General features: G+C 50.6%; 1 protein-coding gene across 1 annotated transcript; it reads right to left on the bottom strand.

Moving 5' to 3' along the window:
• Positions 1 to 792: 792 nt before the first annotated feature.
• Positions 793 to 3,796, bottom strand: NOXO1 (NADPH oxidase organizer 1). The gene is made up of 7 exons (XM_039731843.1): positions 3,722 to 3,796; positions 3,544 to 3,607; positions 2,878 to 3,058; positions 2,469 to 2,650; positions 2,147 to 2,260; positions 1,567 to 1,684; positions 793 to 1,345 (listed from the first exon to the last, which is right to left on the bottom strand). Exons 1-7 carry the CDS (start codon positions 3,794 to 3,796, stop codon positions 793 to 795), a joined length of 1,287 nt encoding a protein of 428 aa, XP_039587777.1.
• Between the last annotated feature and the right edge of the window lie 9,942 nt (positions 3,797 to 13,738).

Below are 13,738 nucleotides of genomic sequence, written 5' to 3'. Positions count from 1 at the left end.
TGATGGCTGTGTGTGTGTCCCTCAGAAGGGACAGTCCCAAGCCCTGACCCTCCGGGGTGATGGCTGTGTGTGTGTCCCTCAGAAGGGACAGTCCCAAGCCCTGACCCTCCGGGGTGATGGCTGTGTGTGTGTCCCTCAGAAGGGACAGTCCCAAGCCCTGACCCTCCGGGGTGATGGCTGTGTGTGTGTCCCTCAGAAGGGACAGTCCCAAGCCCTGACCCTCCGGGGTGATGGCTGTGTGTGTGTCCCTCAGAAGGGACAGTCCCAAGCCCTGACCCTCCGGGGTGATGGCTGTGTGTGTGTCCCTCAGAAGGGACAGTCCCAAGCCCTGACCCTCCGGGGTGATGGCTGTGTGTGTGTCCCTCAGAAGGGACAGTCCCAAGCCCTGACCCTCCGGGGTGATGGCTGTGTGTGTGTCCCTCAGAAGGGACAGTCCCAAGCCCTGACCCTCCGGGGTGATGGCTGTGTGTGTGTCCCTCAGAAGGGACAGTCCCAAGCCCTGACCCTCCGGGGTGATGGCTGTGTGTGTGTCCCTCAGAAGGGACAGTCCCAAGCCCTGACCCTCCGGGGTGATGGCTGTGTGTGTGTCCCTCAGAAGGGACAGTCCCAAGCCCTGACCCTCCGGGGTGATGGCTGTGTGTGTGTCCCTCAGAAGGGACAGTCCCAAGCCCTGACACTCCAGGGTGATGGAGGTGTGTGTGTCCCTCAGAAGGGACATTCCCAAGCCCCGAGGCTCCGGAGGGACCCCAGCGAGCCCTGTCAGCGCTGTGCCCGTGTCCCCGGCCAGGGCCGCTAATGGCGGCAGGGCAGCGGCAGGCCGGGCCGGGGAGCCGCCTGCTGCACGGCGCGCTTGGTGACGGTGCTGCAGCGCTGCAGGATCTCCTGGGCGGAGGGACGGGCTGGCACCCTGGGCACAGCCGCGGCCGGCTCCGGCCGGGCTGCGGAGGGCTCCGCGAAGCCCGAGTCGTTGCTGTCCCCGGCGCTGAGGTGCGGGGCTTTGCCGCTGTGCGCGGCCGGCCCGCGGCTCGGCCCGGGAGCGCTCCTGGCCGGCTCCACCTCGGGCAGGGACCGAGACAAGTCGGCTTTCCAGGCGCCGCTGCTCGCCGAGCTCCGCGAGGAGCTGTCCAGCCCCAGATGCAGCTGCGGGGTGGAGCTGGCCCGCGGCAGAGAGCGGGAGCGGCTCCGGGGGGAGGCGGCGGGCTCCGGCCGGGCCGCGCCCCGCGGCTGAGGGCAGCCGAGGCCCGGGCTGCGGGCGTGCGGGCTCAGCATGGTCTGCAGCTTGTGGTGAGGGTTCTGGTAGGGCCGGAGGCACAGCGAGGGCATGTAGCCGGTGCAGCCGTTGTACCTGAGGGCAGGGATGGAAAGGACACTGAGAAAACCCTTCCAGCATCTCGGGCCAAGGGCAGGGAGTGCTTGGGGAGCGGGTCCGTGCTGTACACGGGGTGTGAGGAGAGGGAAAGCATCCCCAGCCAAGGACATCCAGCTCAGAGGGCTCCTGTGCATCCCACACGGGGAGAACAGCAAGCAGCTCCCTGGGGCAGCCAGGGCTTTGGGAAAGCTGCTCACCGGATCAGCCACCAGCCGTTGTGGGATGTCCTGAGCACCTCCACGACCACCCCCTGGTTCAGCGAGAGCTCGTCTGCCTTCTGAGCCTCGTAGGCCTGCACCACAAAGTACAGGCTGCCTGCAGAGAGAGGGAGAGGTCAGATCTGCCCTGTGGAGAAAATGCTCTGATCCCTGTGGGAGACCAGCCCAGCTGCAGGGCAGCTGTCCCTGAGAGTGACTGGTTTGCTCAGGGACCCCAGTTTGATCCATTTAAGTTGGATATAAAGAAGAAGTTTTTTACAAAAAGGGTGTGGAGGCCCTGAAGAGGTTGCCCAGAGAAGCTGTGGCTGCCCCTGAATCCCTGGAAGTGTTCAAGGCCAGGTTGGACAGGGCTTGGAGCAGCCTGGGACAGTGGAAGGTGTTGGGGTTGGAACTGGATGGGCTTTAAGCTCTCTTCCAACCCAAACCACTCCATGGTTCCATGACCCACAGGTGATGGCAGGGCCAACAAGAAAAGTCAGAGGTCCAGGCAGGGACACCAGGCAGTGGTAAAGTGGTGGGAGTTTGCAGAACTCATGTTTTGAAGGAGGAACAGACTTACCCTCCTCGTCTGAGCTGAAGGCATTCTGGACGTCCTCACAGGCATCAAGCTCTTCCAGGTACGAGGCTGGGAACCAGGCTATCTGTTTGTCTGCATTTTCCACCAGCCACCAGCCTACAAAGAGGAAAAATACCCAGATTTTAACAGCCTGCAAGTCAAGACATGACAACAATCCCTGGGTAGGGGACACAAGCGACAGGAGGGACATTCAGTGTCCCCCCAGGTAAACACACAAGTGCAAACACCTGAAGCCCTGACTCTGCCTCAGCATTTGCCTGGCTGTGAATCCATCCACCCCAACACTGAATCCTCTCAGACCTACCAGTCATGTCCTTGATAAGCACTTCCACAATCTCCCTCTGGGCCACTGTGAAGGGTTTGTTCTTTGTGTCTTTGGTTTCAAAGGCCTCGATGCAGTGGTAGCTCTGCGACGCCTGAGGGAGGGTGATGGAGAGGGGCTGGGGGCTCTTCTCCCTTCTGAATACTGATGGCATGATCACCACACTGGAAAGTAAAGGTGCACATCAAAAACTCACATGAGAGGTTGAGTTTAGTATTGATTTTGGTAAAATAATGTCTGCAGTAGGCTGAGAAATGCTTCAGGCATCAGAAACAAAGTTAAAAGCACCCAGCTGAGCTGCCCTGGAGTGTAAGTGGTGTTTCCCTTCTATCCATATCCATAACATTTCTGTTTCACCAACAAACAAAAAAATGCAACTCATGTTTCATACCTGTTTTCAGGGAAGGAGGGATCGAGGTCTTGAGTCTGTGCCTTGAAAAACTGATTCACCTCTTCACCCCGGGAGATTTTCACATCTGTTTTCAGCAGCTCCTGGGAATATGTTTCCAGCAGTTTCAGGATCTCCAGGCACCTGTTCAGCTTCCCGCCCTTCCTCTGCTGCATAGTTATTCCTTCAAAGTAACAAGGGCACAGTTGGGATAGGACAGCAATGGATCTGGATCCCTGGAAAAGAGCAGCACTTTTCCCTGAACAGCAGGTGCCCTCACCCACCACCCTTCCTGCCCAAGCCCCAACTGTACAAAGTCACTGTCCCTGCCTCCCTGTCATTTTTAACAGCTCCTGATAGGATTTTGTAACATCTAAAATTTCTCTTTTTTTTCACATGTGAAGTTTCAAGAAGCTCTAGGTCAATATTTGAAGTGTAGCATTAATTTGCCAAGTGCAGCTATCTATTAAAAAGCCTTTCTGGGTCATTTTAAGTCAGTTCTAGACCCAAACAAGCTGATGTGACCCAGTGGTGCCATGGCAGGAGCAGGAGTGAGCCCCTGATCTGTTCCAGAGCAAGGTCAGCCTCAGAGGCTTCAGTCTCTGTCACGGGTTATGGCTGTCCCTGATCACTCTTGTGTTTGTTGGTCCATCAGAGATTTGTCCTTACCTTTAAACCTGGGTAAACTCCTCAGTGACCCACTCTCAGTGGGGAATTTTCTCTTCAGCTCTTTCTAAAAGCAAGGAGAGGGAGAGAACAGTGATTCCTCACAGCTGACACACGGCCAGGCTCCTTCCCCTCCCCAGGACAGGAACCTTGAAATGTCAGGAATTGAAAATTCACTTACATGGAATTTCTTAAAGTCTTCAAATGTCCTGTAGATGAGAATGTTGTTCTGATCTGACCAGGACACAAACATCATGTAGTTCTGGGAAAAGAAGAGGGAAAAGAAAAGCCGTTTAATCATAATGTTCAATTTTGGAGGCTTCCAGACAATCAGAATTTGCTGTGGTTTAGTTGAGGCTTTTAACATCACATAAAGAAATTAAATAAAACATTCAACCTACAAAAATATGTCTTTAATTTCATAGTCCCAAATGGGTGATCATTGCTGAAACCAGGAGAATCTTATGGTGCTGTGACAAAAAGAGAGCAAACCCCAAGATATTAAGCTCACTAAAAACCAAGTCCCCTTATCCTAGACCCCTAGGCTCCAATCCCAGTACTACGGGGAATGAGCAAACATATCCCTGGCAGAGTAACTCAAAATCCTCTAGTGTCCCAATTTGTAAATTATATTTAAGGAAGAAAACAAAGCCAAAAAATAAAAAAATTAAATTACCTTCTGTTTCCTGCACTGCATGAAGCCGACAGCCTTCACATCCACGGGGTACCTGTTGCAGCTCATCTTCCCCACGGCTGCTGCTGCTCCTTTGCTGGGAGCCAGAGGGATGTGAGAGGGAAGGATGGGAATTGGAGGGATGAGAATTGGAGGGATGAGAGATGGAGGGATGAGAGAGGGAGGGATGAGAACTGCACAGGGAGCCAGAGGGATGAGAGAGGGAGGGATGGGAATTCGAGGGATGAGAATTCGAGGGATGAGAGAGGGAGGGATGAGAACTGGAGGGATGAGACATGGAGGGATGAGAGATGGAGGGATGAGAACTGGGGGGCTGAGAACTGGAGGGATGAGAACTGGAGGGATGAGACATGGAGGGATGAGAGATGGAGGGATGAGAACTGGGGGGCTGAGAACTGGAGGGATGAGAACTGGAGGGATGAGACATGGAGGGATGAGAGATGGAGGGATGAGAACTGGGGGGCTGAGAACTGGAGGGATGAGAACTGGAGGGATGAGACATGGAGGGATGAGAGATGGAGGGATGAGAACTGGGGGGCTGAGAACTGGAGGGATGAGAACTGGAGGGATGAGACATGGAGGGATGAGAGATGGAGGGATGAGAACTGGAGGGATGAGAATTCGAGGGATGAGAGCTGGAGCGAGCAGAGCTGCGGCTCCTGCCCGAGTGCCGGGTTTAAATAGCCCGGAGCAGGAGGCAGGGCAGAGGTTCCCGAGCTTCCTCCTCCGCCCAGCGCCCGGGCAGAAATTCCGCGATTTGCCAAAGTGCCGCGTGCCTTTTACCTTTCCCCCCGCTTTTAACATGCAAATGCTGCCGGGTGCAGGCAGGACGTAGTTCAGGTAGCCGGGGAGGAAAAACAGTATTTTATCACACCTTTACTAACCAGTGCCGGGAAGGAAGGGAGGGGAAGGGAGCGGGGCTGTGTGCCAGCGCTGGGTTAGAGAAGGTCACAGGGGCTGCAGCACCTGCCCCGAGATATTTCCGGGAGACAGGTGAGGTTTTTATGGCTGTATCACACGGACCTGCAGCTCGGGCTGAGCTCACCCAAAGACTGATTTAGAACATGGGTTGTAAAGTCTTTTATCACATCTTTACTAACCAGTGCCGGGAAGGAAGGGAGGGGAAGGGAGCGGGGCTGTGTGCCAGCGCTGGGTTAGAGAAGGTCACAGGGGCTGCAGCACCTGCCCCGAGATATTTCCGGGAGACAGGTGAGGTTTTTATGGCTGTATCACACGGACCTGCAGCTCGGGCTGAGCTCACCCAAAGACTGATTTAGAACATGGGTTGTAAAACACAGATCAGGCACCATTAAACGTGAGTAATATTTGTTGCAAATATTTTTCCTGCTTTGTCCCACCTGCCGAGTTACTTTAAATAGATTTCTGACAGTTTTATCAATACCACCATTTAGATGCCGATGTAATGAACAGACATCCCCAGGATGTAACTAAAAGACTGAAAGCTCCTCGGGTGTAAATATGTGATGGAAATTCAGCTCGGAGTGCTCTGCCCTGTGTCCAGCCAGGTGTCCACACCCTCCCAGGGCACCCAGCAGCTCCTCCTGAGGAGCAGCTCCACTGCCCAGAGGCTCAGCAGGATAATTCCGGTCTTGGCCAGCCTGTCCTCTCCCTGAGCCTCAGGGCTGATGGGCACCGTGTGATCAAACCGCCTCTTCTTTGGTAAAGCCTCAATTGAACCATTATCACTATAATTATCTTTATCATTATCATTATTGGAACCGAAACTGAGAGGCTCAGCCGTGCCTCCCTTTCATTTCCCAGCCTCACCTGGTGCCTCAAACCCTCAGCAATAGCTGCAGGTGATTTTTCATCTACCAAAAAAAAAACCAACCCAGAACTGGAACAGGGGGCCAAACCAGATTCCTTCTGGAAAATACAGTCAGGAGGGTCTTGGTTTGTGATCCAGGAGCACGGGAGGCTGCTCCCACACAGCAGGGTGGCAGTTTGTGGAGACAAAGAAAGCAGGTTTATTGCAGTTGGATTTATTGCTGCTGGATATCTGTCCTGCATTAAAAAGGGAAAGTTATCCCTTTGGATTTTGGAGAGAAAAGCTCTCCAACAGGCTCTCCAAGGCATTTCCTGGCTCAGGAAGCCGCACAGGAGCTGCCCTGTGGAAAAGGGATGTGGAGCAGCTCCCTGCCCTCCACAGCCCTGGAATCAGACCCTCCATCCCTCTGTTACAAAGCCTCCAGCCAAACCATGTGCTGGTAAATCTCCCCAGATGAAAGAGTGAGGATTTTATGGAGTGAGAGGAAATCACTTCATCCAGCAGATTTATTTAGAAAGTTCCAGTCTCTGAGGTGCCAAAACCCTTTGCTGACTCCATGTCCTCAAACCTGCACTCACTGGCTTCTCCTTGGCAGCCAAGCCAGGGCCAAACTCACCCTCACGTGGCTCTTGGAAATATCTGGGACCAAGACTCCCAATGAAGCACCTTGGCTTGGTTTCCTGTCTCAGAGCAAACACAAATGACAACATATTTCCAAGAACATAAAGGTTTGAACATGTGTATCCTGACTGGGAAAAGCCAAAGACAAGGAAAGCTTTGGAGGAGCTGCAGGATGAGGAGATAGCCGGGGAGGCACAGAGAGCACCTTGATCTGAGGATGCCATAAAAACCAGAAGAGTAGGAAACAGCCTTGATTTTTCTGTGTTTCATCATTCTCAGGGAATTCAAGCAGAAAGGGAGGTGTGGAAAACATCTAATGGAATGTTACAACAGGAAGGTGAAGCTACACAGGGTTTTACAAGTCACCCGAGGCAGAAGGACCAGCCCTGCAGCTTGCAGAGCTGATCTTCTGGAAAAGATTGGACTGACTGGGGCATTGCTGGTGACAGTGGTGTTGTATAAAAGCAAATACGAGCAAAACTGCTCAAAACTCAATAACTGGTTATTGAGAAAACGTTTTGAGGAAGTGAAGGGCTCTGTGACACAGAACTGAGGTGCAGGGAGGGAGGGGAAATCCCTGCCACTCCTCCAAGACACCAACACCTCTGGAGTCACCTGGAGGGCTCAGGTCAGGCTCTGCAGCTGTCACAGCAGTATCGGTGCCCTGGCGCTGTCAAGGGTGATGTCACAAAACTGTCTGCTCCAGAATGACCTCAGGAGCCTCGTCACATCTGCAGTGACACCGCCTGCGAAACCAGAAGGAGGCTGGGCCAGACGGCCCTTGGAAGGGTAAGGTGCTCCTCCCAGCTCTCCACAGCTCCCAGCCATGGCAGGGCCATTCCTGTCGGCAAGGATGGGTAACCCCCAGCAGAGGCCATAACTCCACTCCTCTGCTGGATGCATTTGGACTCGCTTATAAAAAACAAGACAAACATTGTTTTTCTGGCATTATCAAGTTTCCTTTGTGTCTTCTACAGTTTCCATGTCATCCTGCTATAAATCAGTGCCTCCTCATGGGTAATAATTAATGGCAGAGGAGGAGGGGTCTGCCCAGAAAAAGTGATACTCAGCAAGAATTACTGGATGCCGCTGTTTCATCATCTGTATTTATTTACACAGCTCTGAGGGCAGCAGTTAATTTTCCTTTGTTGTTTTACAAGGTACCAAAGAGATCATAAATTAACAGGCAACATGTAATATTGCCCTGCCCGGCTTTGCCAAGATGCAGGGAACACGGATTTTTCCATAAAGACTCCCATCATTTTGCAGTGTGCTCCAAGAGAGCCTCCTGCACCCCACCAAGGTGCAGCTCTGCTGCTCGAGGAGCATCACTCCAGCCACAAACTGCTCCTCTGGGGACAGAAACACGTTTGTGTCACAGCAGGTGACTAAGGCACTGTCACAGGGAGCCACACCAGGCTGCCTGCCCCAGACTGGCCACGGCTGGGAAGATGAAGTAGGTCAGCCAGAGGTGCAGGAAGGCCCCACAGACACCAGGGCTGTCCCACTGATATTCCCATCCCGAGATCAGCCTCTCTTCCATGACAAATGAACACTGATGCTCTGCTTTTCTATTCATTTCCGTGTGGATGAGGAGTAATTTCAGTAGAAGCAGAATCTGAGCCCACAGATGCTCAGGGGCAGCCAAAGGCAGCTCCTCTCCAGCTCCTCCTGAGCCATTTTCCAGGTCCAGCAAGAAACAGCCTTGTCCCAAAAGCTTGGAGAGGAGCAGCTGTGTTCTGAACATCTTTTCCACGCACACAAGTCGTGTCTGGGCTGCTGAGTGACCTGTGCCCCTCACGGCTGACAAAGTGTGGGACTCTGCATCAGGGATTTCTCCTTCTGTGGCCACCACAGGAAAGGCAAAGAGAGGAAAAGTCCTCAAACCACCCCCAGGACACTGCAGCTGCGAGGAAGAGATACAGAAAGGAGCTGTGGGCACAGCCAAGGGGGGCCTGGAACAAAGCTGGAGGAAAAGCTTCATCTTTCCCTTGCTCACCTTCAGGATCAAAACCTGCCCTTTACTGTTCTTGAAGGTCACCTGTGATGACACATGACCTATCAGCACCTTTAATGAACAGCCCAGATGCTAAAAGCCGATTTTAAAAGTACAAAGAGGTTTTAGACTTTTAATAAATAGAGAAACAGACCTTTATTTAAAAAGAATAATGAAAACCCAGACACTGGAGTTGACAAAAGTCTCCTTCACTTCAGGAACAAAGGAAGCAGTTGAACTTTCACACAGGCTGGGATGAGAGATTTTGCAGTAACTAATCCAGAAAAAAGTATTTCATTTTATCCTAATTCCAGCAGCTGCTGCAGGCACTAAAGCATTTCTCTGTGGCAGTTCAGGAACCCTTTGAGTCCAGGCAGCAGCTCAGCCCTTTCCCACTCCATCACATCCCTCTTCAGTGCAGCGGGGCACTCACTCCTCACAGCTTTATTTCAGGATCCAAAATCACAGCACCGCATCAAACTCCCTCAACCCTCACTCCCCAGGTGTCATTTTCTTTGCAAAGCCCCTGGGATGGCCCCGGCCAGCCCAGGGAGAGCTCTGCGTGTCTCAGGAGCTTTGCTCACTGCTGGAGCACACACAGCAGACAGGCTCTTGTTTACCAAGCACTTGTTGAAATAATTTCATAGTTCTTGTATAAAACTGACATGTTTTCCTAAGCTTATGCAAAATACAAAAGTGTGATTCAAGAAGGAATCTTCCAGAAAGGGTGAGAATGTAACTTAAGCTGCTTCAAGAAGAGGAGGTTCCCTGAATTATTTTCTCAGGAAAACACGGTGTTTGATGAGTGCATGGCATGAGGCCAGGGTTTTGTGGACGTGCTGTGACCCAGGAATGAGATGTGAAGGCAGAAGAAAAGGAGGGTGGAGTTTCCAAGGGGGTTTGAGGCTCTGCACTGCTCAGCCTGCCCACATTCCAAAATCTGGTGGGAGAAAATCCCAGCAACACCAGTACAGCCAACAGCAAGCGCAGCAAGCACCAGCGAGCATGGAGAAATACTGTTTTCACTTGGGGAAAATCTGTTCTTACATCATGCTAAATATAGTAAATTGATCGGAGACAAGGCCGTTGTGTTCCTTCCAGATTAGTCAGAGCTGCTCATCCCACTCTTTCCTCATTCCCCACGGCCATCGAGGAGCAGAGATGCAAAGCCTTATCTCTCCTGGGGATCCCACCAGCACCAGGAGCTCTGGCTAAAAGTCCACCCATATTTCAGAGCAAAGACAGCAACTTGTGTTCCTTGGCCCCTTCAGAAACCAGGGAAAACCAGACCACTCAAAAGCCTGGTGGGAGAAGAGCAATGTGGAAGGAATTGTTCTTTCATTCGGGTTTAATTCTGAATGAGTCCAAACATAGCAGCTGTTGCCTGAGGAAAACCTCTTCCACTGAAGGAGACTTCTGTTAAATTCCTTAGACCTCCTTCTGGAAAAAAGGAACCGCCCCAAATCAGGGGCCACTTTCCTTTTGCAAAGCCAAGGGGAACAGGAGCTGCTCCCTGAAGACTTTGTTTTTCAAGAGGACAATAGGAACCCCCAGTTTTGCTGTGTTTGTCCTCAGAATGGATGAACTGTTCCAGGGATGCTCGGAGTGGGTCTGGGAAGGAGGAGATAGATTGGAGCACTACACGAGCAGGGCCACCGAAACCAACCTGCAGAAATGATTTGGTTTTCACCCTGCCCCTGCCATCACCATTACTCATGGATTCTCATTTTAATCAGCAAGAGGATCCACACATAAAAATGGCACCAACTTTAAAAGAACAAACTCAGTGTCGGGTGTAGGTGCTCAGATTTGAGCAAGGCAGTGCCTTGTGCTGCCCTACATTTCAGACTGTTCTGAACACATTTCAACAGTTCTGGATGGATCTGAACTGAGACACCTCAGCCATTCCCTGGTAGGGGGGCTGCAGGCTTCTTCCTGATATCTGGGGATAAATTCATACTTTTGGGAAATTTTACAGGTGATAAAGTTCTTACACAGGCAGAGAGGATCAATATGATCCACTTACCTAGAAATGAACACCTTTTTTGTTGTTGTTGCTATTTCCTAGTTGGCTGTAATTTCTCAAACAAGTCTATGACTAATTCCTGGTGCTGCTTTATCACTGGTCACACTTTAGGCTCACATTCTTACATGTAAATACAAGACAGCTTCCTGCTGTATTGCAGGAATACAATCCAGGGTGCTCCACCACTCCAGGGTGCTCCAAACCCTGTCCAACCTGGCCTTGGGCACTGCCAGGGATCCAGGGGCAGCCACAGCTGCTCTGGGAATCTGTGCCAGGGCCTGCCCACCCTCACGGGGAAGGATTCCTCCACAGAATCGAATTTGTGTGAGGAGTTTGTTTGGTAACAGGCTCTAGCACACTCCAGCTCCTAAATCAGTGCTGGGAGCAGAGGCTTGGCTGGGTTAGGGCTGTGCGAGGGGGAGCAGGAGGGAATGTTCCCCCATCCTTCCCCGGCTCTGCACCACATTCCTTCCTTTGGATGGAAACAATTTGGCTCCGCACTTGGAATCATTTAGAGACAGTAAAGTGAATTTTCTTGTTCTGACTTGAATTGGAGCATTTCTCCATTTTTTAAACTTTAAAATCCAAGCTGATGCTGGACCTGAAGGCAAGTGGAGAAAATTTTCCTCAAGAGGCACCTCTGCTCCTAGAGCTGAGCAGGAAAGGGGCGAGGGGAGCAACATGGAGCACAAATCTCTGTAACCAACAGCCTCCTTCAAAGCTTTTCCTTTTCAATAAAAATGATGATATTGTAACTGAATCCATAAATTAGATCACAATCAAGGAAGCAAAGTCTGCTAACGGCCAAACCAGGAGATTGCTGTGGCCCAGAAACATCTCTGCACTTGTTTAATTGCTTGAAGACCAAACAATAAAGCTCTAGAGGAAATTCCCTCAGTATCTCATTCTCTTTTTTCCTGACTTTACAAAAATTAATGAGGTCATGAGCATCAGTTAAAACATTTATTGGTGGGCAAGGAAAACAGACATAAAAACGTTGCTGTCCCTACTTGATCTTTCCTTTGCGTGTGAAATTTATCTTTATAGTTGTCTACAACTTTAGACAAAGCCATTCCAGCAGTTCCTACCAGTTATTCATGTGTCTTCTCCCTTCCTAACAAAAATCAGCACATAAATATTCCCAAGAAGTTGCAAATAAATAAAAATAAAGGAGCACTGGTAAATAGAGACCCCAAGATGGAGATCCAGACCATCAGCTCAGTGCTCCACAGAGCAGGAACAGCTCAGCCATCTCCACATGAAACACACCAAGTGTTAAAGTTTTTTCGAGGGCAAGTCTTTGAGGTATTTCTCTAAAATGATGCTTTTTCTAATACATATTTTACACTACACTGTGTTAAATAAACCATACACACACACACACACACACACACATATATATATATATATATTTATATATTTATATATTTATATATTTATATATTTATATATTTGTATTTATAGATAAAGTGACATTTTGGTCCAGCTCCATCCTGGACATACATTTGTTTGCATTAAATAAAATAATCATATTTTTCATTTGACCTAAAGACAATGAACAGGAGAAAAGTTGAAGTAGATACAAAATTCACATTGTTCATGGTAGGAGACTTGTGGCTCTCAAACCTTTAAGAGCATGACAGAATCAAGGCAAAAAGAAGGATGAGAGCAAGTCTGTGCTGCTCTCCAAGTTTTCCCTCTCTGACCTCTATTAAATATTTTGTAAGGCCACAGATAATTAACATTTCCAAGGGGTGAAAGAGCAAGCTCCAAAGTCTGATGCCAGGCTGGACAGTTGCCCAGGTCACCATCCTCATGTGCTCACAAGCTCTCTGGGAATAAAAGAAAAAATGCTAAATATCCACTCAAGACCATGATTCTGGGACCAGGTCTGGCTCTCCATCAACCCAAGGAGCCCAGCCACTCCCTGGCAGAGCCTGCCCTGGTGTAACACGTGCCAACACTCCCAGAAAGAGGAAAATCCTCCCTCCGCATGGATTTACAAGCATGTGACAGGTGTTAAAAACATGGAGCACTTCATATGGGCGTGCTGCTATAAAGGAGTATGAGTTGAATGGAGTTATCTACTTGTTTGTCCATGAAATCGCCCTGTTGATTGTATGACTCTGCTGGAGATAACGCTGAGGTGCCTGCCAGCACTGCTGGCACGAAGAGCTGCTGTGTGCCATGGGCTCTGCCACACTCAGTATCTACACATCCTGGAATCCCAGAATTGTTCAGCGTGGAAGAGCTCATCCAGGGCAGCCCCTGCGCAGGCAGGGTCACCTGGAGCAGGTGGCACAGGACTGGTTTGGGATGGCTCCTGGGGGAGGCTCCACACCCTCCCTGGGCAGCTGTTCCAGGCTCTGCCGTGTCAGGGCTCGGCTCTTTCCCCTCTCATGGAAAGAGGTTCTTCCTCCTGTCAGGTGGAACTTGCTGTGTTTTAGTTCCTGGCCATTGCTCCTCATCCTGTCACTGAACAGAGTCTGGCACCACCCTCTGACACCCCTGGGAGGGATTTGTATGGATTGATGGATCCCCTCGCAGCCTTCCCTTCTCCAGACTGGCCAGGCCCAGCTCCTGCAGTCTCTCCTCATCACAGAGATGCTCCAGACCTCATAGGAACACATATTTATACATATTTTTTGTGCTCATTTGGGAGGGCCAATGAAGGGACAGCCACTGAGGGAACATGACGCCCACTGAGGGAACCCTCGGGGGGGGATCATGGCCGAGTCCCCTGACACCCTCAGGTGAGAAAGGGAATTTATTGCTCCCTTATCAGCAGAAATCTAACTTCTTCCCACCTTGCTCAGGCTGCAAGGCGGCATAAGGATTAAGAGGAAGAAATTGACAGTGACCAGAAGGAATCCTGTGTTTTAATGGAATTTATGCATCATGTATGAGATGTATGAATATGCAACAGGCAATTGTTTTTAAGGGTTAATCCTCTGTTAACGGGTGTCCTTTTTCGGGCTTGTGTTGCCCTGAAAAAGGTACCCGGCCGTCCGTATCTCTGTTTTTATTGTCTCATATTGTCCTAACCTCAAATGTTCAAATTTTATTATTTTA

The sequence above is a fragment of the Passer montanus genome, unplaced genomic scaffold, assembly GCF_014805655.1.
Source record: "Passer montanus isolate IOZ18808 unplaced genomic scaffold, ASM1480565v1 scaffold8, whole genome shotgun sequence".
In the NCBI taxonomy this organism is placed as follows: domain Eukaryota; kingdom Metazoa; phylum Chordata; class Aves; order Passeriformes; family Passeridae; genus Passer; species Passer montanus.
This window is presented reverse-complemented; position numbering and strand designations above follow the sequence as displayed.

Coding starts and splice junctions, on each gene's coding strand:
- NOXO1 (XM_039731843.1), bottom strand. CDS start 3,796: ATGATGTTTGTGTCCTGGTCAGATCAGAACAACATTCTCATCTACAGG. Junction 1,685..2,146: donor CTTCAGCTCAGACGAGGAGG/GTAAGTCTGTTC, acceptor CTCTCTCTGCAG/GCAGCCTGTACTTTGTGGTG. Junction 1,346..1,566: donor AACGGCTGGTGGCTGATCCG/GTGAGCAGCTTT, acceptor CCCTGCCCTCAG/GTACAACGGCTGCACCGGCT.